This window comes from Schistocerca gregaria, chromosome 2 (assembly GCF_023897955.1).
Source record: "Schistocerca gregaria isolate iqSchGreg1 chromosome 2, iqSchGreg1.2, whole genome shotgun sequence".
Taxonomy (NCBI): Eukaryota; Metazoa; Arthropoda; class Insecta; order Orthoptera; family Acrididae; genus Schistocerca; species Schistocerca gregaria.
This window is the reverse complement of record NC_064921.1, coordinates 738,085,833-738,112,034: the sequence shown is the minus strand read 5'-3', so window position 1 is coordinate 738,112,034 and position 26,202 is coordinate 738,085,833. Positions and strand designations below refer to the sequence as shown.

The following is a 26,202-nucleotide window of genomic DNA, read 5'->3' as shown; positions in this document are numbered from 1 at the left end:
AGTCTCTAGAATCAGGTGTATTCTGTGTGCTGGACCTTGCAGCTACTGCTCAACTGTATTTAGAATCATAAGAAATTCTTAAGAATTACTTTTATCATTACGTGTTAATGATGTGCTGGCCATTCTCTCCCACTGTTAAAATTACTTTGTGTCAATGACCTTCTGTTATACCTACATACAAGTCCCACAATCCTATGCACAGACATCCAGAATGTAAATGATGACTTACCTGAGTTATCAGAGTAAACATAGGACACAGGTTTGGAACTTAACCTATCTAGAATGCAAGCAATCTTAGTTACTTATGAGAGACTTATTACCCCTAAAGCTAATAAAAAATTTTCCCCAATAACCATAAACAGCATAGAATAACTATTCCTCCTTCTGCAAAGAATTTTAGGACAATTCTGGACCATCACAGACAGTACTGGAAAGACTACTACAGTCTGAAAGAACTCTTTCCCCTTGCTACACAGTTCTCTACAGAAAGTGTTTTCTTCACAGCAATTGTCACTGTAATTTTCAATCTTCTCCTCTGTCAATATCCCTTCTGTTTCTGATGACACTAAACACTGCTTCAAATGTGCTAAATTAATCAACAATATTACTGTTATTTGTAGTCTACCACCACCACCACCACTCCATTTTGATCAACTAGGGACCATGTTATTTCAACTTTCTGTTTTAGATTTTTGTCTACCACACAATGCGTTCATTTCTGGCAATTTTCTTTTCTCTCTTGGGTTCATGCCTTCCCTGTCTCCAGCTTCAGCTTTTCTTTGAAATCTCTGTGTGTTCATAGCTTTTCCTTAAGTGGCTATTTGGAGATCTTTAGGAGAAACAAAGTTATCTTAGATCTTCACCAACTTCTGTGAACCATCCCCCTTTGGTTTTCCAGATAATAAAGTACATAACTACCATTTCAATAACCCTTCCTGGTCTCATTCATACCATGTGGGCATTAAAGGCAATCATTTTCCGAATCATGTCACTTAACTCCTCTACGTGCTTACATAGTTTGAGGTTGTGCCATCTTCTGTACTTTTGGTTTCTCAATGTGACCAGGATTTTTATCGAAATCTTTGTTTCTCTGGTCTTTAATTTCTCCACTGGCACTTTCTTCTTTATTTTAAGAGTGTCACGTACAGAACCTCCAGTCAAACAACAGTGCAGTAATGTTTAATTTTGGCATTTTAGGATATTTATCTCTTATTGTAGATGTCTTTAGTTAGTTAGCAGGCCATTCCCATTTTGCTAATGCATGACAAGAAAGCTTCTTTCTACGACAGATTAGGCTCTATCCATTCACCTAAGTATTGAAACTTTTCTGCCTGCTTAATGTTTCCTAGTCCAACATCCAGTTCTCTTAGTATTGATTTTATGTCTCTCATAAAATGTGTCTACATCTACATAAGCATACATGCACACACTCCACAAGCCACTGTAAAGTGCACAGTGGAGGGTACCCTGTTCCACTAATAGCCATTTCCTTTCCTGTTCCATTCACAAATAGAGTGAGGGAAAGAGACTGACTGTATGCCTCTAAGAATCCAATTTTCTTGTATCTTATCTTTGTGGTTCTTACACAGCAGTACAATTTTTCTGCAGTCAGCTTAAAATGGCAGTCCTCAAAATTTTCTCAGTAGTGTTCCTCAAAAAGAACTTCATCTTCCCTACAGGGATTCCCATTTGAGTGCTCCAGGCATCTCCGCAATACTTGTAAGTAGTTCGAACTTACTGGTAACAAATCTAGCAGCCCACCTCTGTATTGCTTTGATGTCTTCCTTTAACCCATGGCCTCTATTACAGGTGAACCACACTTTTCTAAATTCTCCCAATAAAGTGAAATCTATTATTCACCTTTCCTACCGCAATCCTCACATACTCATTTAACTTCATATCATTTTGCAACGTTATGCACAAGTATTTGAACAACATGACAAGGACGACACTACTAACTCTGTATTATAATATTATGAGTTTGTTTTTCCTACTCATCTGCATTAACTTAAATTTTTCCACATTTAGAGCTAGTCACCTTTCATCACTCCAGCCAGAAATTTCATTTAGTACATCTTGTATTCACCTACAGTCACTCCAACACCTTCCTGTACACTATAGCATCATCAGCAAATTATGACACATTGTGTGTGCCCTGTCTGCCAGGCCACGTATGTATATAGACAATAATAGCAGTCCTATTGCACTTCCCCAGGGCACTCCTGACAATATCCTTGTCTTTGATGAACACACACTATCGAGGACAACATATCGGTTTCTATTAAGAAGTCTTCAAGCCACTCTTTAGTGGGAACCTTTTTCATATGTTCTTATCTTCATTTTCTCAGTGGAAATTGGAAGCCCTGCCTTCAATGCATGTGTCTTCAGTCCCACACCTAAGCAGTGCCCACAATAACATAGCAATCCCAGTGGCAGTCACAAAACCAAAATAACAATGCATAATCCAGCCATTTGCAGGATACCAGTTATCTTTTCTCTCTGGTTGCTATTAATTGTACATGAAGGGCGTATATTAGGACCACAAATTACAAGTAAGGGGTCCCGCAAGGATATGTTTTGCCATATCTTCTCTTTAATATCTATACTGCTAATTTACAAAAGTTATTCCTAAGGATGGTGAAAGTTCTGCAAAACACATATAATATATATTATTTACATGGAAAGTACATCCCTAGAAGAGTAAGTCACAACTGACAACCACAATATTTGCACTCCAACAGTTGCTCATAAGGAACACACTTGATATATCCACAGGTAATCAAATGCAGTATTGTTTCCAAGGCACAGAGTGAATCTGCCAGCACTAGCACTAGGCCCACACCATTCCGCTTCAAAAATGGTAGTCAAATCAGACTCTTCACTGACCATAAACCAACACAGAAGATGCACACAAAATATGTGGCTAAGAAATGTTAGATGGCTATCAACATCACAGATATAACAGGACTTGGATGGGGCATGAGCATCAGCACAGCACTAACACTTGACCATACAATGGTTCAACCAATTATTCCCTATAGGAGTGGTTACAGATCTGCACTTGACATTTATCTCAGCAGAATTTGTAAATGCCAGTATAAATTGTTCAGAGCTTGTTTGGGCGTAATGCATTCCACGTCCACTATTGTTTTCTTGATTGAGGACATGAACATCCTCAATCCATCTACGCTGATGGTATATTTGTCGCAAAATTATTCTTAAAAGGAATCAGTATGATTGAAGAGCTCCCTTAGACAGTTTGTAGGATGGGGTGGGGGGGGGGGGGGGGCAGTGATTATGGGGTATTTTTAATATTTTGAATGACAAATTGAGACTTAAGTAGCCATAAGAAGTTTCAGTTGGACACCGTTAAAAACCTGCATAACACTGATTTTTTAAATCATTTTCTTGAAAGAAAAACATCTGACTACAATACATTTTTTTCCATTCCCTCAGAGCTGGGGGGAGGTGGGGACAGTGGACAGACAGATCACGGCCCCCTTCCTCCCGTTACATGAATCCATCAATCTGAAATCAATCACTTAAAACCTAATCACTTAGCTGGACACTTCTAGATCACTAACATTCTTCTTTCCGAAGTTCAAGCACATTTAAATACTCAGGAAATTTCTAGGAAGGTTATTAGAGCATCTAGACTAAATAGTTCCTGTGTCCCATTCCCACTGAAATCATTTAAGGTGAATGTAATAAACCGTGATTACGAGACCCACATTAACAATAAAACTTCACTGCATTTTTTAAGCCTGTATCCAGAGGCAATGTATATCTATATTGATGGCCCGAAAACAAGTGACTGTCAGAAGCGCATACTGCATATCAGGTATCCTGACAGCAGAACTTGTTGCCATGTTAGAAGCACTGCATTTCTACTTGTGCATTACATCATCTTTATATTGCCTACTCAGTGAATCTTTCTCTGCTCTAAAAGTAGTTAAAAATTTTAGCATCTGTTTGACCAAAAATCCTATTGTACACAGGATTACTGAAGTTTGCTGAATAATCACTTTTGTGTTGCTATAACATCCACACTCTTCTAGAATTTGAAATAGTGTGGTTTGATCAAAGGAGTCATATCTCATCCTGAAATTTGCAAAGGTCATCACTAATTGCCTGTTCCTGAGATTTGGGTTCAAAATGATGGGACTTCCGCTTCACTATCTGCTCACAACATGAAACCCTATTTGGTATTCTCCCAACTGTGGATCAGTTTGTTCCATCCTATTCTTTAGATTCTATTGTTGAAAATTTTTCACTCTCCCAAATCTCTTGAATACTTTCAACAAGTTTATCAATTGTTTCCAGGGCTCTCGGGTGTCCAGCTAGATGCGATCGTTTAAGTCCCACGATTTCCGCCATTGTCAGATGGTTTTGATGGAATGGTCTGTCTGCTCATTGTCAGTGTTATTTATGTCCGTCAGTCGGGCTTCGATTCCCTGCCCTGCTCTGACAATGAGCAGACAGACCATTCCATCAAAACCACCTGATGATGGCAGAAAGGTTATTCGTCGAAATATCGTGGGACTTCAACGATCGCTTCCGGCTGGACACCCGAGAGCCCTGGAAACAACACACACGCCAGGAAAGTCTCCAATCACAAGTTTATCAATTGCCATATATCCTGCATGCTGCCACAGTTCAGCAATCATCAGATCGCCACCCTTGGTCCCTTGTTGGCCTTAGTGCTTGGATGACCTTTGCAGTTTCTTCCTTCAGGGATGGAAATGAATCTGGGTGGATGTTTGGATTGTTCTCATAAATGAATGTGGTCTCTGAAGCCTCACAGCTGAGAAAACATTCAAAGTTACTAGCTAAACTCTAGCAATTATCTTAATCAATGTGGGCTATTTTCCCTCTGGAATCTATGACCTGTAGGTTCATGGAGGTTGTTATTTGTTCATTTTGTGTTTGAAGGTTGCAGTGTTTTACTTATCTGGAACTCTTGTTCAGTCAGTAACAATTGATTTTTATCAAACATACACTTCATTCCAAGGATGCTTTTTGATGCAAATTTTCTCACGTTTAGAAAGTTGACGCCTTTCACTCCATTTTTCTGGAAATTCCATTTCTGTCAAGAAACCTGACTGCTGCACTGCATTCATCATCCCAGCAAGCATGTTTTCTTGATTTCATGAATGGTTCTCATTAGCTGTATGACTAAAGCCTCTTAATTGTTCCTAGTTCTTGGGATTTAAAGTTTCGAATCTGTGGACAAGTTTTTGATTGCTTCTTAGCATCCTGTCAAAATTATCATTTTATTTTGTAGGAATAAACTTCTTGTTATTGAAATTAGTCTAACTTTGATTTTCAAAAGTTAATGATCTGAGTCTAGATTGTCATTTCTCAGAACCTTTATGTTATAGAACTTGCGTACTTTCCATGCAACGGGAACATGGTCAATTTGGAATTCACCAAGTTTTGGAGTTATGGGATGTCCAGGCCTTCTGGGCATGTGTTTGAAAACTGTTGACTTTAGAGCCAGACTGAATGCTCTGCATAACTTCATTAGTGTATCCACTGTAACTGATTCTTCTTCTTCTTCTTCTTCTTCTTCTTCTTCTTCTTCTTCTTCTTATGATGATGATGATAACAGCAATAACAGGCTCATCATCATCATCATCATCATCATCATCATATCATCATCATCATCATCATCATCATCATCATCATCATCATCATCATCATCGCTATAATTGTCCTCATAATTTGTCAGATGTACATGACTGAATGAGAAGGGTGCATAGAAATTGAGAATCTTCCTTAATAATTTTTTTAGTATGTGTTATTCCTTGTCCAAGGCACGAGAAGGCTGTTAGGTCCAGTAGCTTTGTAGAATAGGTTCAAATTGGTTCAAATGGCTCTGAGCACTATGGGACTTAACTTCTGAGGTCATCAGTCCCCTAGAACTTAGAACTACTAAAATCTAACTAACCTAAGGATATCACACACATCCATGCCCGAGGCAGGATTCGAACCTGCGACCGTAGCTGTCGCGCAGCTCCAGACTGAAGTGCCTAGAACCGCTCGGCCACTATGGCCGGCTGTAGAATAGGTTTTGTCTGAAAGTTTAACACTTTTATTCAATAACAGCCCACAGACAAACATGGCTAAAGCTGCATTTTTTGTTTGTTTGTTTGATTCTCCATTGTAATGGATTTAAGAAATATTTTTAAAATATAGGTGGACAAACATCCAAATTCCATTAAAAAAAAATCATAATTTGATTAAAACAGATGACACATTTAGAGCACTGGCAGCTAACCATTAGGTTTTTAGCTACCACTTAATTCACACAGGATTTACAGGAAGCAAACTACTTTAAATTAGTAAAATGAATTATATGGCCACAGTTTTTCAGCAATTTAAAGAGTTCCTGTTTCCTAAAAAGACTAGAATCTAACAGTTATAAACACATACAGCATACAAGTAACCTCTAAAATCTACAGGAAGCTATCACAATACTACAGTAATAGCTTAGAATAAACAGACATGCTTGTTAATACAGTTACTCTTTTACATATTTAAGGTTTGCAACATACATAGATAGCTCTACTCAGAATATTACTGTCTTTAAGGAAACCAGTCCCAATGATAAACCATCTACAACTTAAACCTCTGCAACTAATACTACAACCAGTAAGTGATTTTGTTACGTATGTTTATTTTGATCATAATCTAGGAAAAGACTATGTGCAAAAATGCCAACACAATTAGTACTTTAATAAGAGTTTTCAGGGCTTGCAATGCATCATGCATTTTAATAAAACAATGTTTTACCTTTCATATCTTATGAAAGTAACTGATTAGTAAAGGTTGTGAACAGCAGATTAAATCTGAAAAAATGCTAAAAGTAGGAAATTAAGGAGATGGGACCTGGATAAGCTGGAAGAACCAGAGGTAGTTGCGAGTTTCAGAGGAAGCATTAGGCAAAGTTGACTAGAAGAGGGGAAAGAAATACAGCAGATGATGGGTGGGTAGCTTGAAGAGATGAAATAGTGAAGGCAGCAGAGAATCAAATACATAAAAAGGCAAGGCCTAATAGAAATCCGTGGATAATGTAGGAGGCATTTAATTTAATTGATGAAAGGAAAAAATATAAAATGCAGCAAAAGAACCAGGGGAAAGGGAGTACAAATGTCTAAAAAATGAAACTGGCAGGACGTGCAAAATAACTAAACAGGGATGGCTAGAGGACAAATCTAAGAATTTAGAAGCATATTTTACCAAGAGAAAAATCGATACTGCCTACAGAAAAATTAATGAGACTTCTGGAGAAAAGAGAGGGAGCTGTATGAGTATCAAGAGCTCAGATGGAAAACCAGCCCCCAGCAAAGAACGGAAAGACAGAATATACAAGGAAAATACAGAGTGTCTATACAAAGGAGATGAACTTTAAGGCAATATTATGGAAAGGGAAGATGACATAGATGAATGTGTGATGGGAGATAGTGATACTGCAAGAAGAATCTGACAATGCTCTGAAAGATCTAAGTCTAAACAAGGCCCAGGGAGTAGACAGCATGCCATCAAAACTACCGGTAGCCTTGGGAGAGCCAGCCATGACAAAACTTCCATCTGGCATGAAAGATGTACGAGAGGGATGAAATACGCTCAGACTTCAAAAAGAACGTCTTAATTCCAATTCCAAGTAAGTGCTTGCTGATGGGTGTGAAAATGACCAACCTATCAGTTTAACAAGTCATAGTTGCAAAATACTAACAAATTCTTTACAGGAGAATAGAAAAACTGGTAGAAGTCAACCTTGGGGAAGGTCCGTTTGAATTCCAGAGAAATGTAGGAACACACAAGACAATAATGATGCTAGGTTAAAGAAGGGCGAAACAATGTTTGTTGATTTAGAGAAAGCTTTTGACAATGTTGATTGGATTACTCTTTGAAATACTGGAGGTAGCAGAAATGAAATACAGGGAGTGAAAGACTATTTACAATTTGTACAGCAACCAAACAGCAGTTATAAGAGTTGAGGGGCATGAAAGGGAAGCAGTAGTTGAGAAGGAAGTGAAACAACAGGGTTGCACCTATCCCCGATCATATTCAATCTGTACACTGAGCAAGCAGTAAAGGACAAAAAAAATTTGGAGTAGGAATTAAAGTTCAGGAAGAAGAAATAAGAATCTTTAAGTTTGTAGATGACATTGTAATTGTGTCAGAGGGAGTAGGAGACTTTGAACAGCAGTTTAACAGAATAGACAGTATCTTGAAAGGAGGATGTAAGATTAACATAAAAAAGCAAAATGAGGATAATGGAATGTAGTCAAATTCAATCACGTGATGCTGAAGGAATTAGATTAGGAAAAGAGGCACTTAAAGTGGTAGATAGGTTTCGTTTTTTTGGGCAGCAAAATAACTGATAACGGCAAAAGTAGAGAGGAAAAATATGTAGACTGGCAATGGTAAGAAGAGCATTTCTGTAGAAGAAAAATTTGTTAACACTGAATATAGATTTAAGCGTTAGGAAGTCTTTTCTGAAGGTATTTGTTTGGAGTGTAGTCGTGTATGGAAGCGAAGCATGGAAACGAACAGTTAAGAGGAGAAGCTTGAAAATGGGGTGCTACAGAAGAAAGCTGAAGATTAGATGAGCAGAGACATAGCCAATGAAGAAGTACTGAACGGAACGGATGAGAAAAGAAATTTGTGTCAAAACCCAATTAGAAGGAAGTATGGGATGATAGGACACATTGTGAGACATCAATGGATCACCAATTTAATACTGGAGGGAAGTGTAGGGGATAAAAATTGTAGAGGGAGACCAAGTGATGGAATACAGAAAGCAGATTCAGAAGGATGTAGGTTGCAGTACTTTTTGGAGGGTGAATAGGCTTGCATAGGAGAGACTAGCATGGGAAGTTGCATGAAACCAGTGTTTGGACTGAAAGAAGAAGAAGCATCAGCAGCTACTGCTACTAATACTACTAATTTAAAGCTAGAATACAAACCACAATGGATAAAATTAAAGAAATATTGTAAAAATTTTAGAGTTGGTGTAAATATGATAACATATAATACCTCTGCTTCTCAAGTGCACTCACTCTTGTTATGTCATATGCTAATTGTACTTCATCAACTTCTACATCTGGATGTGCTTCTCTGAAAATTAGTAAGAAAAATATTACAAAAGATGTAGAAATCACATCAAATCATAGGATTTTCATTGAAACAACAAGCATTTACAAGTTGCATTAACAAAATAATATTTCATAGTGACTTAAATGTTCTGTGAGACAGCTTGTAATTTCTACAAGTTACCTGCACAATATTTAAATTGTATAATTACTTACTTCACATAATCTTATCATATATATACTGCCTGACAAAGCAAACCACTCAGTGGGGGGGAGGTGGAGGACAAAAGTTCACAGACTGAGTATTTGACATTACTTCAGTGACAACAAAATTTTATCATATTTTAAAGAACTTGGCAGTATGAGCTCACATACCAGTATGATGTTGCATCCCCTCTGGGATGAATGCATGCATTGATTCAGTTTGGATAGGGTGCTTAAGCACTTTTGTTCTCTCCAGAGGCAAGGTGACACACAACTGTTGAACCAAGTCCTTGGTATCCCAGATAATGGCAATGGGGCACAGTTGATGTCCAAGCTGGTCCCACATGTGTTCTATTGGGGACAGATCTGGTGATCTTATCGACCATGGGATCTTATCTGGAATATCCAGAGCTGCCCCACCCCTGCTCTCCTGTAGTCAAGATGTTAAAGAGTATTCACTATTCAACAGCATACTTCCTCTCATACAGAAAATAGGGTGGAGCAAAAAAGCAGACAAACTACATCTAAAAGCAATTAAAACAGAGTAAGATGGGGACAAGAGTGAGCTGGTCAAAGAGAGAGAATCAGGATTCCCACAGCCCAGCATGTAGTAAGGGAGACACCAATCGCAACCACCCTGCACCTGCACCAAGCTTAAAACCTTAAATCTGAAAAGAAAAGCTAATTTCATGCAGAAAATGGAGAATCATTTCAACCACCCCTGAACTGCCTGCCAATATTTGAGGCACAGAATTCGGAAGGCCGTACTTCACATGGAGGGCTACAAGGGGCCGTTTCACCAGGATATGAACTACAGTTTGTAAGGCTTCACATGTACCATGTGGGGTGACTTTTTACGTAAAATGATGCTATGGGTTAGCTTGGTATGACCAATCTGGAGGCAATATTGGAGACTGGATTCCTTCCATGGGAAATGTTAGGAAGATGGCCATGCAGTAGTAGTAATCTTTGTAGTGCAGCCTTTATTAGAAGAGGCAATAGTCAGCCAAATGCTGTTCCATCTCTGACTGGGCAGGGGTCTTATTTGCTTCCCCAAATCTGCACCTGTTAGAAGCAAAATGAATAGGGATGAGTAATCACTTCTCTAGGCAAATGGTTTACCAGTTCATTCCGTAGTATATCCACATGACTTCAGACTCTGAGAAAGACAACCAAGCAGTCAGTTTGACTAAGTTTACCAAGGTCATGAATAGAGGAGATTACAGGGTGACAAGAGTAACATTGGTCAATAGCCTGAAAACTGCTTGTTGAGTCACTGCACACTAAAACACAGTCAACAGAGGCCACTTTAACAATATGGAGGGCTCTTAATGGCTATCAGCTCCGCTGCAAAAATACTAGACGTTCCTGGCAGTGAATGGTGTCCCTGACTGGCAGGAGGTGTAAAAGTGTCTCCCATCTTATCCAAAATTTTACAGCTGTCACTGTAGAAGATATGAGGGTGGTCCCATAAGTAACTGACCTGACCAAGAGATGGCAGTCGTCGTAGGAAAAATTTCTCTGGATTAGAAAGTATATGATCTATGAAGCGTATGTTTCAAGTTTGAAGACTTCACATTGTTTATTATTTGTTTGGCAGCCATCAATAATGAACGCTATGAGTGAACTTGTGAAAATAGAGAAAACTGGTCATCGTTATGTGATACAATATTTTTTGAAAGGCCTCAGTGCAACCAATATTAAAGCTGAGCTAGATTCTACTTTGGCAGAGTCTGCTCCATTGTTGACAACAGGTAGCTGAGTTTAAACGAGGCCGTACTAGCTGCCAAGACGAGTGTCGCGTCGGTCAACCAAATAAACCTCCAGAAACCGTGAAGAAAATCCACAAAGCGATACTGGATGTTGTTGTTGTTGTTGTGGTCTTCAGTCCTGAGACTGGTTTGATGCAGCTCTCCATGCTACTCTATCCTGTGCAAGCTTCTTCATCTCCCAGTACCTAGTGCAACCTACATCCTTCTGAATCTGCTTAGTGTACTTATCTCTTGGTCTCCCTCTACGATTTTTACCCTCCACACTGCCCTCCAATACTAAATTGGTGATCCCTTGATGCCTCAGAACATGTCCTACCAACCGATGCCTCCTTCTGGTCAAGTTGTGCCACAAACTTCTCTTCTCCCCAATCCTATTCAATACTTCCTCATTAGTTATGTGATCTACCCATCTAATCTTCAGCATTCTTCTGTAGCACCACATTTCAAAAGCTTCTATTCTCTTCTTGTCCAAACTATTTATCGTCCATGTTTCACTTCCATACATGGCTACACACCATACAAATACTTTCAGAAATGACTTCCTGACACTTAAATCTATACTCGATGTTAACAAATTTCTCTTCTTCACAAACACTTTCCTTGCCATTGCCAGTCTACATTTTATATCCTCTCTACTTCCACCATCATCAGTTATTTTGCTCCCCAAATAGCAAAACTCATTTACTACTTTAATTGTGTCATTTCCTAATCTAAATCCCTCAGCATCAGCCGACTTCATTCGACTACATTCCATTATCCTCGTTTTGCTTTTGTTGATGTTGATCTTATATCCTCGTTTCAAGACTGTCCATTCCATTCAACTGCTCTTTCAAGTCCTTTGCTGACTCTGACATAATTACAATGTCATCGGCGAACCTCAAAGTTTTTATTTCTTCTCCATGGATTTTAACACCTACTCCAAATTTTTCTTTTGTTTCCTTCACTGCTTGCTCAATATACATATTGAATAACATTGGGGAGAGACTACAGCCCTGTCTCACTCCCTTCCCAACCACTGCTTCCCTTTCATACCCCTCTACTCTTATAACTGCCATCTGGTTTCTGTACAAATTGTAAATAGCCTTTCGCTCCCTATATTTTACCCCTGCCACCTTTAGAATTGGGAAGAGAGTATTCCAGTCAACATTGTCAAAAGCTTTCTCTAAGTCTACGAATGCTAAAAACGTAGGTTTGCCTTTCCTTTATCTTTCTTCTAAGATAAGTCGTAAGGTCAGTATTGCCTCACGTGTTCCAACATTTCTACGGAATCCAAACTGATCTTCCCCGAGGTCGGCTTCTACTAGTTTTTCCATTCGTCTGTAAAGAATTCGTGCTAGTATTTTGCAGCTGTGGCTTATTAAACTGATTGTTCAGTAATTTTCACATCTGTCAACACCTGCTTTCTTTGGGATTGGAATTATTATATTCTTCTTGAAGTCTGAGGGTACTTCACCTGTCTCATGCATCTTGCTCACCAGATGGTAGAGTCTTGTCAAGACTGGCTCTCCCAAGGCCGTCAGTAGTTCTAATGGAATGTTGTCTACTCCAGGGGCCTTGTTTAGGCTCAGGTCTTTCAGTGCTCTGTCAAACTCTTCACGCAGTATCGTATCTCCCATTTCATCTTCATCCACATCCTCTTCCATTTCCATAATATTGTCCTCAAGTACATCGCCCTTGTATAGACCCTCTATATACTCCTTCCACCTTTCTGCTTTCCCTTCTTTGCTTAGAACTGGGTTTCCATCTGAGCTCTTTATGTTCATACAAGTGGTTCTCTTTTCTCCAAAGGTCTCTCTAATTTTCCTGTAGGCAGTATCTATCTTACCCCTAGTGAGATAAGCCTCTACATCCTTACATTTGTCCTCTAGCCATCCCTGCTTAGCCATTTTGCACTTCCTGTCGATCTCATTTTTGAGACATTTGTATTCCTTTTTGCCTGCTTCATTTACTGCATTTTTATATTTTCTCCTTTTATCAATTATATTCAATATTTCTTCTGTTACCCAAGGATTTCTACTAGCCCTCATCTTTTTACCTACTTGATTATCTGCTGCCTTCACTACTTCATCCCTCAAAGCTACCCATTCTTCTTCTACTGTATTTGTTTACCCCATTCCTGTCAATTGTTCCCTTATGCTCTCCCTGAAACACTGTACAACCTCTGGTTCTTTCAGTTTATCCACGTCATATCTCCTTAAGTTCCCTCCTTTTTGCAGTTTCTTCAGTTTTAATCTACAGGTCATAACCAATAGATTGTGGTCAGAGTCCACATCTGCCCCTGGAAATGTCTTACAATTTAAAACCTGGTTCCTAAATCTCTGTCTTACCATTATATAATCTATCTGATACCTTTTAGTATCTCCAGGCTTCTTCCATGTATACAACCTTCTTTCATGATTCTTAAACCAAGTATTAGTTATGATTAAGTTGTGATCTGTGCAAAATTCTACCAGACGGGTTCCTCTTTCATTTCTTAGCACCAATCCATATTCACCTACTACGTTTCCTTCTCTCCCTTTTCCTACTGCCGAATTCCAGTCACCCATGACTATTAAATTTTCATCACCCTTTACTATCTGAATAATTTCTTTTATTTCATCATACATTTCTTCTATTTCATCATACATTTCTTCAATTTCTTCGTCATCTGCAGAGCTAGTTGGCATATAAACTTGTACTACTGTAGTAGGTGTGGGCTTCGTATCTATCTTGGCCACAATAATGCGTTCATTATGCTGTTTGTAGTAGCTTACCCGCATTCCTATTTTCCTATTCATTATTAAACCTACTCCTGCATTACCCCTATTTGATTTTGTGTTTATAACCCTGTAGTCAACTGACCAGAAGTCTTGTTCCTCCTGCCAGCAAACATCACTAATTCCCACTATATCTAACTTTAACCTATCCATTGCCCTTTTTAAATTTCTTAACCTTCCTGCCCAATTAAGGGATCTGACATTCCACACTCCGATCCGTGGAACACCAGTTTTCTTTCTGATGATAACGACATCCTCTTGAGTAGTCCCCACCCGGAGATCCAAATGGGGGACTATTTTACCTCCGGAAAATTTTACCCAAGAGGACGCCATCATCATTTAATCATACAGTAAAGCTGCATGTCCTCGGGAAAAATTACGGCCATAGTTTCCCCTTGCTTTCAGCCGTTTGCAGTACCAGCACAGCAAGGCCGTTTTGGTTATTGTTACAAGGCCAGATCAATCAATCATCCAGACTGTTGCCCTTGCAACTACTGAAAAGGCTGCTGCACCTCTTCAGCAACCACACGTTTGTCTGGCCTCTCAACAGATACCCCTCCATTGTGGTTGCACCTACGGTACGGCTATCTGTATCACTGAGCCACGCAAGCCTCCCCACCAACTGCAAGGTCCATGGTTCATGGGGGGGGGTGGGGGGGGAGACTGGATGATTGTCAACTGAAAGTGTGCGAGCTAGCACACACAGTAGGCATTTCAAAAAGTGCGGTACATCACATATTATCTGAAAATTTGGACATGAGAAAACTGTATACAAGATCTGTGCCGCATTTGCTCACACTCCAGCAGAAACAGTGTCACAAAGATGTTTCAATTGAGTGTTTAGAGTAGTTTTGCAGCAACAAAGCCGCTTTTTTGTGCCATTTGATTGCAATGTAAACATAGGTCCGCCACTTCACTCCCGAGACAAAAGAACAATCAAAACAATGGTCACAAATTGGAGAACCAACTCCAAAGAAGGTGAAGAGCTTTTTATCTGCAGGCAAGTTCATGGCATCAGTATTTTGGGATGTGAATGGGATAATTTTCACTGACTACCTTGAAAAAGGAAAAATTATCAATGGCAAGAATACAAGTATTATGTGAACTTACTGCAATGTTCGGTGGCAGGGGGGTGGGGGTGGAGGGGACGGGGGGGGAGGAGAGAGAGAGAGAGAGAGAGAGAGAGAGAGAGAGAGAGAGAGAGAGAGAGAGCAAGCAACAACGGCTGCATTTGGCCAACAAGAAAGTGTTGTTTCTTCAGGACAATGTACCAACTTACAAGTTAGTTATTGCAATGCCCAAAATTAATCAATCAAAATTTGAACTGCTACCTCATGCACTATTTGCCAGATTTAGCCCCCTTGGATTATTGTCTGTTACCAAACTTTTGAAAAATGGCTCAATGGTCAAAGATTTTCGATGAATGAAGATTTGATGTTGGCAGTTAATGGCTATTTTGAGGAGTCAGACAGTTCTCATTATAAACGGGTACAGAACTTAATAAACTTCGCTGGGAAAAGTGTATAGACATGAAACGAAATTATGTCAAAAAATAAACACTTTTTTCCAAAATTTCTGTGTTTTCTTTGTTGGCTCAGGTACTTATGGGATCACCCTCGTAGTAGCACCCTGAAACTCCTGAAGAACTGGCCCAACTGACACTGGAAGGTCACAGGGGTGACAGACTAAGACCACAAAAAAGATTGTTCTAATTTGTGGCTTGGGTCCCAACCTAGAGGAGGGAAGGGGGGCCGGGATATGAGAAAACACTGGGAAAACTTTCCAGTCAGTAGAAGCAGAGATCCTGGCAAAGTGCTGCAAAGCATAATCCAACCAGTAATCCCATCCAAGGGCAGGTATCAGAGGGTCAACTCTTCTTGTATGCAAAAAAGGATGAGATACATTGGATGATCCTGGTATTTTCAAATGGCAATTGCACAAGAGACAAAAGAGTTGTTATTGTCACAACTGAAGAGGTACTATCACTGGTTTGGCACGGAGATTGTCGAAAAAACTAATGTAGATGATGCCAGAAGCCAGACAAAGTATGAAGGTGCTACTGAGCCATAAAACTGGCTACCATGGTGCAGCTGGTACGAGATTAGAGCTCAGTAAACACAGGAGGGGAGTATAATCCACACCTCAAGATGTGTGGGCAAGGAACCACAGCATCTTAAGGTTCTACATGCAACTAGTCTTTACTTGACTAATATGGGGCAACAAAGTCCTCTTTTTATCAAAAGGGGGGCCCAAAACAAGACTGTGTAATGACTTCAAGCACTGCATACCCAAGCTCGATCAGGATGGGCCACAGAATGATGACAGAAATGCACAACCTGCATTTTTTCAATACAAACCACAGGAAAGGGTCCATGCACAGGCCCACCTGATGGTATATTGGAGCTGGATGGGGAAGAGTGCAACACTCAGGGCAATGCCCTGTAGGGTGTTCTTAAGCATCAGTCAGGCAGGTAAGTAAAATGTGATGGTGCCAAGCAGCGTCATATGCCTTATGTAGGTCAAAAAAAGACTGCAATGAGGTGTTTGTGCTTAGAAAAAGCCTGCTGGATTGCCACCACCCATCCCCCCCCCCCTCCCCCAGAACACACACTGACAGAGGGGAGGGAGGGGAGGCCAACAGGCTCAGGGACTCTAGAGCCCACCATAATCTGCTCGCCCTGGCTTCTGAGCAGTTTTCACAGCATGTAGGTGAAGCTAATCAGTCAGCAGCTGTCAAGAGACACTGGGCTTTTGCCTGGCTTAAGGACTGGGACAAAGATACTATCTCACAATTGTGAAGGGAAGTGACCTTCAAGCCAAATACAGTCCAAGACCCTGAGTAGATGTAGTCTTCAAATAACATCCAGGTGTTGGAGCATTTGATTATGAATTGAATCAGGGCCAGGGCCATATCATGAGAGAAGGCAAAAGCTTGAAGCAGTTCCCAGTCAATGAAAGGGTCCTTATATGATTTGGCTTGACGAGAGGGGTTACATGTGGGGGGGATTCAATTTGTCTTTTCTACAGCAGAAAGCTAGCCAGGTAAGAAGAGGACACCAATGCTGTTGCAAAATGGGTTGCAGTAAAAATCCAAACATTGGTACAAAGACCACCCTCAAGACCCAGAACAGTTGTTGAGTGCAGAAGACTATGGAGCTTGTCCCATACCTAGTATGAAGAGGCTTGTATTCCTAGGGAAGAGACTTGGCACTTCCAGCATTCCTTCTTACAGCATTTAATTAGACAGCAAGCTTAGCACGAAGTAGCTCAATTGTGATAAGGCTGGTCTGAAAAGGACGTTGCAAGGCTCTTTGGTGAGCCTGAGCAGCTATTGCAATGTCTTTGATCCACCATGGCACCAGCTGGTGACAGATGCTACCTGTAGAAAGGTAAATAGAAGTTCCTGTGGCACTGTTGATTGCAAAGGAGACACTTGCAGTGTCTTCTCAACAGAGAGGGGGTGGAGGCACTAGCAGAGTCATACAACTGTGCATTGACTCTTTGAAGGACCTAATGTGACAGTCCATCCATCTGGTGTTGGCCAGGAAGCAACAGTGTCACCAGAAAGTGGCGACTGCCAGACAGTTTATCGTATAGTGACTAGTATACTTTAGACTTGGGGAATAGATCATTGGATCAATAGCTGAAAACATGCCATGCGTGGCACTGAAGTGGGTAGAGATTAGATTAGATTAGATTAATACTTGTTCCATAGATCATGAATACGACACTTCGTAATGATGTGGAACGTGTCAGGTTAATGAAAGAGGTCCGTACAAGATATTACATTACACAAAATATTGCATGACACTAATGCTTAAGTTAGTTTTTTTCCCTCCCTTAATTTATATCTAAAAATTCAGCCAATGAGTAGAAGGAGTTGTCATCTAGAAATTCTTTTAATTTATTTTTAAATGTTGGTTGACTATCTGTCAGGCTTTTGATGCTGTTTGGTAGGTGACCAAAGACTTTCGTGGCAGCATAATTTACCCCCTTCTGTGCCAAAGATTTAACCCTGCATAGTGAAGATCATCCTTTCTCCTGGTGTTATAGCTATACTGTGAGGTTACTGTGAGGATCCCTAGATCCTTAAATAGATGTCTGCAAGATGACCGTGGGTGGGCTCCAGCAATTATTCTGATTACACGTTTTTGAGCAATGAATACTTTGCTACTCAACGATGAATTACCCCAGAATATGATACCATACAAAAGCAGTGAATGAAAGTAGGCATGGTAAGCTAATTTACTGAGATTCTTATCACCAAAATTTGCAATAACCCTAATAGCATACGTAGCTGAACTCAGACGTTTCAGCAGACCATCAATGTGTTGCTTCCAGTTTAACCTCTCATCAATGGACACACGTAAAAATTTTGAAAATTCTACCTTAGCTACAGACTTCTGCTCAGAGTCTATATTTATTATTGGAGTCGTGCCATTTACTGTACGGAACTGTATATACTGTGTTTTATCAAAATTTAAAGAGTGTCAGTTTGCTGAGAACCACTTAATAATTTTGTGAAAAACATCATTTACAATTACATCACTTAATTTTTGGTTTTTGGATGTTATTACTATACTTGCACCATCAGCAAGTACACCATTGAGGAGAGAGATGGTACGGTCAGTAAGAAGCTAGCCAAGTAGAAGGGCTGATCAGATGACTGAAATCCACAAGTATGAGAAATGAGGAGGAGGTGGAGTGGGTGCAGTTGTTGGATTAATGTGGTCAACTCAAGGTAAGTAAGAGGCCTGCCTAGAGGCATGTAAAAGGTGATCCCTGAGGTCATCTGCACTCGCATGGCTGTTTCTTCTAAAGTGATGCAAAGGGCAGTCCACTCGCTGACCACATCTGCGCGAACCTATGTATAGACCCTTCCAGGGGCCCTTTCCGAGGCCACGGAGGTTCTGACAATGAACAATAACCACAGAGTGGTGGGATCGGTCATCAGTAAAGTTTTTTTTCTGGTAGAGCAATGCAAATTTAAGATGAGAAAGAAGTAAGGTGGCGTAGTTCCGGCAGGTGGCCCTTTACGAGGCCACGGAGGTTCTGACAATGAACAATAACCACAGAGTGGTTGGGTCGGTCATCAGTAAAGTTTTTTTTCTGGTAGAGCAATGCAAATTTAAGATGAGAAAGAAGTAAGGTGGCGTAGTTCCGGCAGGTGGAAGAAATATTCATTACAGTTCCACTTAATGATCATATTACAGGTGTTCAGATTAGGCATGGTGGGGTCAGGTCTGGTCACTCCCCATGCTGGAGGTGGAATCCTACTGCTTTCTCTACAATGTCTATCCTATGGGAACAGTGACAAGGAAGACATGTAGAAGCAAAGCAGTTTATCTAATTTACTTCCGCTGTGTTCGTTTTAAGGAACATATTGAAGATCAATGTGGAGAAGTCCAGTCATTGGGGAAAATATGCAGTGGATGACTATTTGTTAAAGAATCCAATGGCATGAGAGCATCTGGCACCTCTGGTGTCACTGCAGTAGCTTCATTCAAATTCTCCTCCCAAACCCAACCATCGCCAAAGTCTTTGGTGGCCAAGATTCTTTTAAGGGCCTGTCAGCAATGACAGTGTGGACTGATTAAGAGCAGACAGTCCAGAGAACCACAGGGTGTGGTTCCTTCATTCACTTGCTGGTGTCTGGCCTCTGACCTGACGATTTCTAGAAGGAGGGAGCCCTGTCACCAGGACAACATCTGAGGATAAAACTGCTCCTCTGGCCAAGTGCAGAAAGTGGTTCCTGAATACAGTGCTGTGGGAACAGTGAGAGAAGTCCAGTAGAACAACTAAATTAAAAAAAAAAAGAAAAATCAGGTAGTGTGAGTGGCAGCTGTGACTTTTGCTAACTGGACATCACGTCAAAAGGACATAGGCATTAATATTTTTATTTGCCTCAGTATATGACAGTATATGACAGATGGTCAACAGGTTTATAACCCTGTATTTTTCATGCTTTCTTGAGGCGTGAACAAATCGGTGAATGTGGCAGATAGTGTTCCATGCAACTGACACACAAAAGTAGTTGTTCACAAGGACTACCTTCATGAAATGATGATCACTGTTACCATATTTTGGATCCACCATGCAGCAGGATGATACATGACCAAAGTGCAAGCATCGAAAGCATCTCATTGGTGGCGAGACGTAAACAAAATATAAGCCTCATTGCTCAAAATTAGCCCATAGCTCCTCATCTTTTTGGAACAGAAGGTGGTGGAAGATGATTCCTTGAACCATATTCAAAGTCTTGTGTGGGGCAATGATCACTGGTCAGCTAACCAGATGTTCACATGCCTGAACAGCTGTAGATTGTGCAGCAGAGGAGGCTTTAACCAATAATCATCCACTGCACATGGCTCGACTTCTCCACATTGATCTTCAATATGTTCCTTAAAACGAACACAGTGGAAGTAAATTAGATAAACTGCTTTGCTCCTACATGTCTGGCTTGTCATTATTCCCATAGGGAAGACATGATAGAGAAATCAGTAGAATTATAACTATGTGTATTGAACTTTCTGTACCTGTCTTATGAGAGAGCCAGACGTCTGCTGCAATGGCACCTATTCCAACTGGGGGCTCTTCGCACAGGTGTAACCCAGCCGCAGCAGAGACCATCTAGCACAATGGCCATTTCTGGGAGTCCTGGTGCCCTAGGAAGACGAAAATCTAATTTTTTTAGGGCGCAAAACTGCTTTGGTCATTAGTGCCCGGTCTGTGACTTAGGAAAATGTAAAAAAACGAAAGTGTAAACCAGCAGCAATGGGAACAAACCTCAAAAAATTGAAGAAACTAGAAGCCGAAGGAAAGCTTAAAAAACCACTACAGAAAGGGGTTGGTTGTCCCCAAAAAGAACTTCAAATGACTGATGTCATCTCACTGGAACTAATAAACACGAGAACGCGATCGGCTGAGCGCGTGTCATCTGCTAAAATGGTTGATATATCAGGCGACAGCTGTTGATGGGCGCGTACCAGAGTAACATAGGGGCACTCAAGTAAAAGGTGTCTCACCGTCCACAGCTGAGGGCAGTGGGGACAGAGTGGGGAAGGATCGCTGCTTAAAAGATGTCGATGGCTAAAAAGACAGTGCCCTACCCGGAGTCTAGTTAAAATTACCTCCTCCCAACGATGTGTTTGGGAGGAAGAGGTCCAAGCACAGGGAAGAACTTTCATGTCCCGCAATTTATTATGGGGAAGTGTCGACTAATGTGCGTGCCATAAAAGAACAACACGATGACATAAAACACTCTGTAAATCGGCGAAGGGAATCATGCGAATAACTGGCCAAAGAAGAGAGACTGCAGTCTTGGCCGCTATGTCGGCCGCATCATTTCCACAGATACCAAAGTGTCCTGGGATTCAGAGCAACGCCACAGAGAAGCTCCCCAAGTGGAACAAGTGTAGGCAGTCCTGAATCTGGTGGACCAGAGGGTGAACAGGGCAGAGAGCTAGGAGACTGAGGAGAGAGCTGAGAGAATCTGGACAGATAACATACTGTATCCGCTGATGGCAACTGATGTATTGGACAGCATGGACAGCGTAAAGCTCCGCAGCATAAACCAAACACTAGTCTGGAAGCCGAAATCGATTTGGGGTGTTGCCAACAATATAGGCAGTCCCTACACCTAACGATGTTTTAGAGCCTTCAGTGTAAATAAATGTGGCTTCCTTCATTTGTGCACAGAAAGCAGAAAATGTCAGACAATAAACAAGTGAAGGCAGGTCCGGGAACAGAGCCAAGGCGGTGCTGTACCCCAAGATGTCAAGAAAGTCTTAGGAAAGTGGAAGGAAAGAGAATGGAGCAGTTGACGGAAGTGGACTTCCCGTGGTAGTAGGGAGGAAGGGCGGCCTGTATACCCTAAATCCAAGGAGGCGTCGAAAAAAATGTCATGGGCCGGATTAGCAGGCATTGAAGACAAATGGCTAGCGTAACGACTTAGGAGGACAGCTCACCGATTGGACAGTGGAGGTTCAGCAGTCTCAGCATAAAGGCTTTCCACAAGGCTCATGTAAAAAGCTCCAGACACTAAACATAATCCACGGTGGTGGATAGAGTAGAGACGCCGAAGAATAGACAGCCAAGCAGAGGAGTAAACTATGCTTCCATAGTCCAATTTTGAGTGCACTAAGGCATGATAGAGGCGGAGAAGGACCATTCGGTCCGCTCCTCCAGAGGTATCATTCAGGACATGGAGGGTGTTGAGGGATCGCAGACAGCAAGCTGAAAGATAGGAAACGTGGGAGGGCCAGCACAGTTTTCTGTCAAACATAAGACCCAAGAATTCAGCGATGTCCAAAAATGGAAGGTTGACATGTCCTAGATGTAAGGAAGGTGGAAGAAACTCCGTACTACTCCAAAAATTAACACAAACAGTCTTACTGGAAGAAAAGCATAAGCCTGTTTCTATGCTCCAAGAGTGGAGGTGATCAAGACAGCCTCGAAGAAGTCGTTCAAGAAGGCTGGTCTGTTGAGAGCTGTACAAGATCGCAAAAATCTTCCACAAAGAGGGAGCCCAAGACATCAGGAAGGAGGCATTCCATAATTGGATTTATGGCAATGGCAAACAGTACAACACTTAGCACGGAGCCCTGGGATACCCCGTTTTCTTGGGAGAAAGTACGGGAGAGAGTAGTGTTCACTCACACTTTAAATGTGCGCTCTGCCATAAATTCGTGAAGAAAAAGGGGCAACCGACCTCGAAAGCCCCCAAGAGAACACTGCACGGAGGATGCCTGTCCTCCAACAGGTATCGTATTCTCTCTCCGGATCAAAAAATATTGCTACTCTTTGGCGTTTCCGGAAAGAATTGTTCATGATATAAATGGAGAGAGCAACAAGATGGTCAACTGCAGAACGATGCTTTTGGAAATCAAATTTGGCAGATAGGGGACTGCGAGGCTCCAGCCACCAAGCTAAACAGTGATTAACCATACACTCCAAAACCTTACATAGACTACTCCTGAGAGAAATGGGGCGATATCTAGAGGGGAGATGTTTTTCACTTCCAGGTTTCAGAACAGGAATGACGATAGCTTCCCGCCATCATCTGGGGAAAGTACTGTCAGTCCAAGTTCGATTATAAAGGCGAAGGAGGTAATGCAGACTATGGTATGATAAATGCAGCAACATTTGGATGTGGATACCATCTGGTCTTGGGGCAGAGGAGCAAGAAGAGGAGTGTGCATGTTGGAGTTCCTGCATGGAGAAAACAGTATTGTAGCTTTCACGATTTAGAGAGGAGAAAGCAAGAGGTTGCACTTCCGCTGCACATTTCTTCGGGAGAAATGCTGGCGGGTAATTTGACGAGCTCGAAATCTCAGCAAAATGTTGACCCAACGAGTTCGAAATTGTGACGCGGTCCACTAATGTATCATGCGAGACAGTGAGCCCAGAAACCGGGGAGAAACTAGGCGTGCCTGATAACTGTCGAATCCGACTCCAAACTTCCGAGGAGGGAGTTAAGGTGTTAAATGAGCTAGTAAAGAAGTCCCAGCTTGCCTTCTTGCTATCGCAGATGACGCAATGGCACCGCGCACATAACTGCTTATAGCGGATACAGTTGGCCAAAGTAGGATGGTGTCTGAAAACGCGAAGAGCATGTCGCCGCTCACTTACAGCGTCGTGGCATGCCTCGTTCCACCAAGGAACTGGGGGGCGCCGGGGCAATTCAGAGGTGCGAGGTATTGAACGTTCCGCAGCTGTAAGAATAACATCTGTAATATGAGTGACATCATCATCGACGCTAGGAAAGTGACTGTCATCGAATGTCGCTAGACTCGAAAAAAGTGTCCAATCGGCTTGGGCAAACTGCCAGTGTCATGAGCGCATACACGGCAGTTGTGGCTGCAATCGAAGGACACTTGGAAAGTGGTCACTCAGGAGTGTATCAGCAAGGGCGAACCATTCGAAGCGCCGAGCTAGTGGAACTGTACCGACCGAAAGGTCCAAATGAGAGAAATTTGTTGTAGAGGCAGACAAACCTGTAGGGTCCCCAGTGTTGAGGCGAACAAGATCCGCTTGGTGGAAGACATCTATCAATAGTGAGCCACGTGGACAAGGATGTGGAGATCCCCCAAGTGGGTGGTGGGCATTGAAGTCCCCAACCAGCAAATAGGGGGGTGGAAGCTGACCAAGAAGATGAAGGAGATCAGCTCGTGCCATTGATGTGGACGATGGAATGTATACAGTACAAAGAGAGAAGGTGTATCCAGAAAGGGGAAGACGGACAGCGACTGCTTGGAAGGAAGTGTTTAAGGGGATTGGGTGATAATGGAGAGTTTCATGGAGAAGAATCATGAGCCCTCCATTTGTTGGAGTGCCTTCAACAGCTGGGAGATCAAATCGGACTGACTGAAAATGGAGGAAAGCAAAGTGGTCGTGGGGATGCAGCTTTGTTTCCTGAAGACAGAAGATGTCTGGCAAGTAGGATCGTTAGAGGATCATCAATTCATCCCGATTGGCTCGAATACAGAGGATATTCCAATGAATAATGGACATAGGGTGGACAGAAAATGGAAGAATGTGACCAAGGTTGCCGTCAACTCAACGACTGCTCAAAGCTTGCGACCGACAGCTTGGAACGGCACCCAGCCGAAGGCAGAAGATCCTGATCCACAGGTTGTTCAGGAGCAGCTCCTGCCACCAGCAATCGTCCGGTTGATCAGCCGCCAGCAGTGCACCTCGGCGACACAGAAGACGGCTGAGGGCGGTTACCACCAGGTGGTGCTGTAGATGAGACACGCCGTGGCAGAGAAGGGGAGGGACTGGATTTCTTATTAGCCTGCTTGGAAACAGGATGTTTAGATGGAGGAACCAATGGTTGTGAAGTTGGGGTATGTAAAAAAAATCTTCACGAGTAGGCTCTTTTTTTGGAAGTCCATGTGCCTGACTTTTGGGCTCGAGATTTAGCAGAACCCGATGAAGGGTGAGCCATAGAGCGAGCAGGCGAAAGTGCGGAGGTTGAACGGGCGATCTTTGCGCTGGCCAATCTCATGACCGTGGCACTAAAGGTGAGATCACAAATCTGCGTGGCTGCCTCCTTTGTTGGCCGAGGAGAGGCAAGGACAGTGCTGTATTTTCCTGTCTGAGGCACAGTGGGCTTTAGACTGGCGAATAATTTTCGAGCAGCAAAGGTTGACACCTTTTCCTGAATGAGCTTTTTGTCTTTAAAAATGTGGCAATGTCTAGAGGAAGGAGCATGGTCACCCATACAGTTGATGCAACGAGGGGATGGAGGTGGACAAGCACCCTCATGGGCATCCTTGCCACACTAACACATTTGGCCAGGTTGGAACAGGACTGGCTGGTATGATTGAACCGCTGACACCAATAGCAACGCATAGGGTTTGGGACGTAGGGACGAACGGAAATTATCTCATAGCCCGCTTTTATGTTCGATGGAAGTTGAACTCTGCCAAATGTCAAGAAGACAGTACGGGTTGGAACGATGTTCGTGTCCACCCTTTTCATGACTATGAACAGCCGTTACGCCCTGGTCAGACAGGTAGTGTTGAATTTCCTCGTCAGACAATCTGTCGAGGGAGCTTTCATAAACGACTCCACGTGAGGAATTTAAAGTGTGGTGCACTTCCACCTGGACAGGGAAGGTGTGCAGCAGTGAAGTACGCAGCGTTTACTATTCCTGGAGGGCACTGACTGTTGCTAACAACAAGGTGCCATTCCGTAATCTGGAACAAGACTTTACAGGATCTGTAATTGCGTTGACACCTTTCTGAATAATGAAAGGGTTGACCGTGGAGAAGTCGTGACCTTCGTCAGACCGAGAAACACCAAGGAACTGTGGCAACGATGGAAGAACTGTCTGTGGCTGAGACTCGGTGAACTTACGCTTGTGAGCAGACATAGTGGAAGATGAGGAAACCATTGCGGAAGAATCCCCCATGATTACCAGCATCTCCGATGGTGCACTCCTCCCTTGTGGGGGCCCTCTCTGAGGGCACTCCCGCCTTAGGTGATTGTTCATACCTCAGGTTACACCTCCCAAGAAACGAACGGAGCGACCAATCGGCAATTTCGGAAGGTAACAGCTCGGGTAATCACCCCTGCCTGGTCCTACGTGTCCTACCTGTCTACCAGGGGCGGGGAATTACGTGTTACCCCATCACCGGCTATGCATGAAAATGCATGGGTCGGCCTTCAGACACGCATTGGGAGGAAAAAAGAGAAAGGGAAAAACAAAGAAAGGGAAAGGAAAGAAGAGGTCTCAAACACCGCAGCGGAGAAAAGGGTAATGAAAAGAGGTAAGCAAAAAAGAAGGACAAAGGAAGGATGAAGACATGCAAGCAGAGAAAGCGAGGAATGTGAATACATTTTTGAGCGTCCGTCTCTGGACGT

The 26,202-nt window shown here is 42.1% G+C and overlaps 1 protein-coding gene across 1 annotated transcript in view; it reads right to left on the bottom strand.

Moving 5' to 3' along the window:
* LOC126334896 (calcium permeable stress-gated cation channel 1-like) overlaps positions 1-26,202 on the bottom strand; it is a 211,224-nt gene that overhangs the window by 64,622 nt on the left and 120,400 nt on the right. Inside the window, 1 exon segment of the mRNA XM_049997600.1 lies at positions 9,046-9,126. Coding sequence (XP_049853557.1) covers positions 9,046-9,126 — 81 coding nt within the window.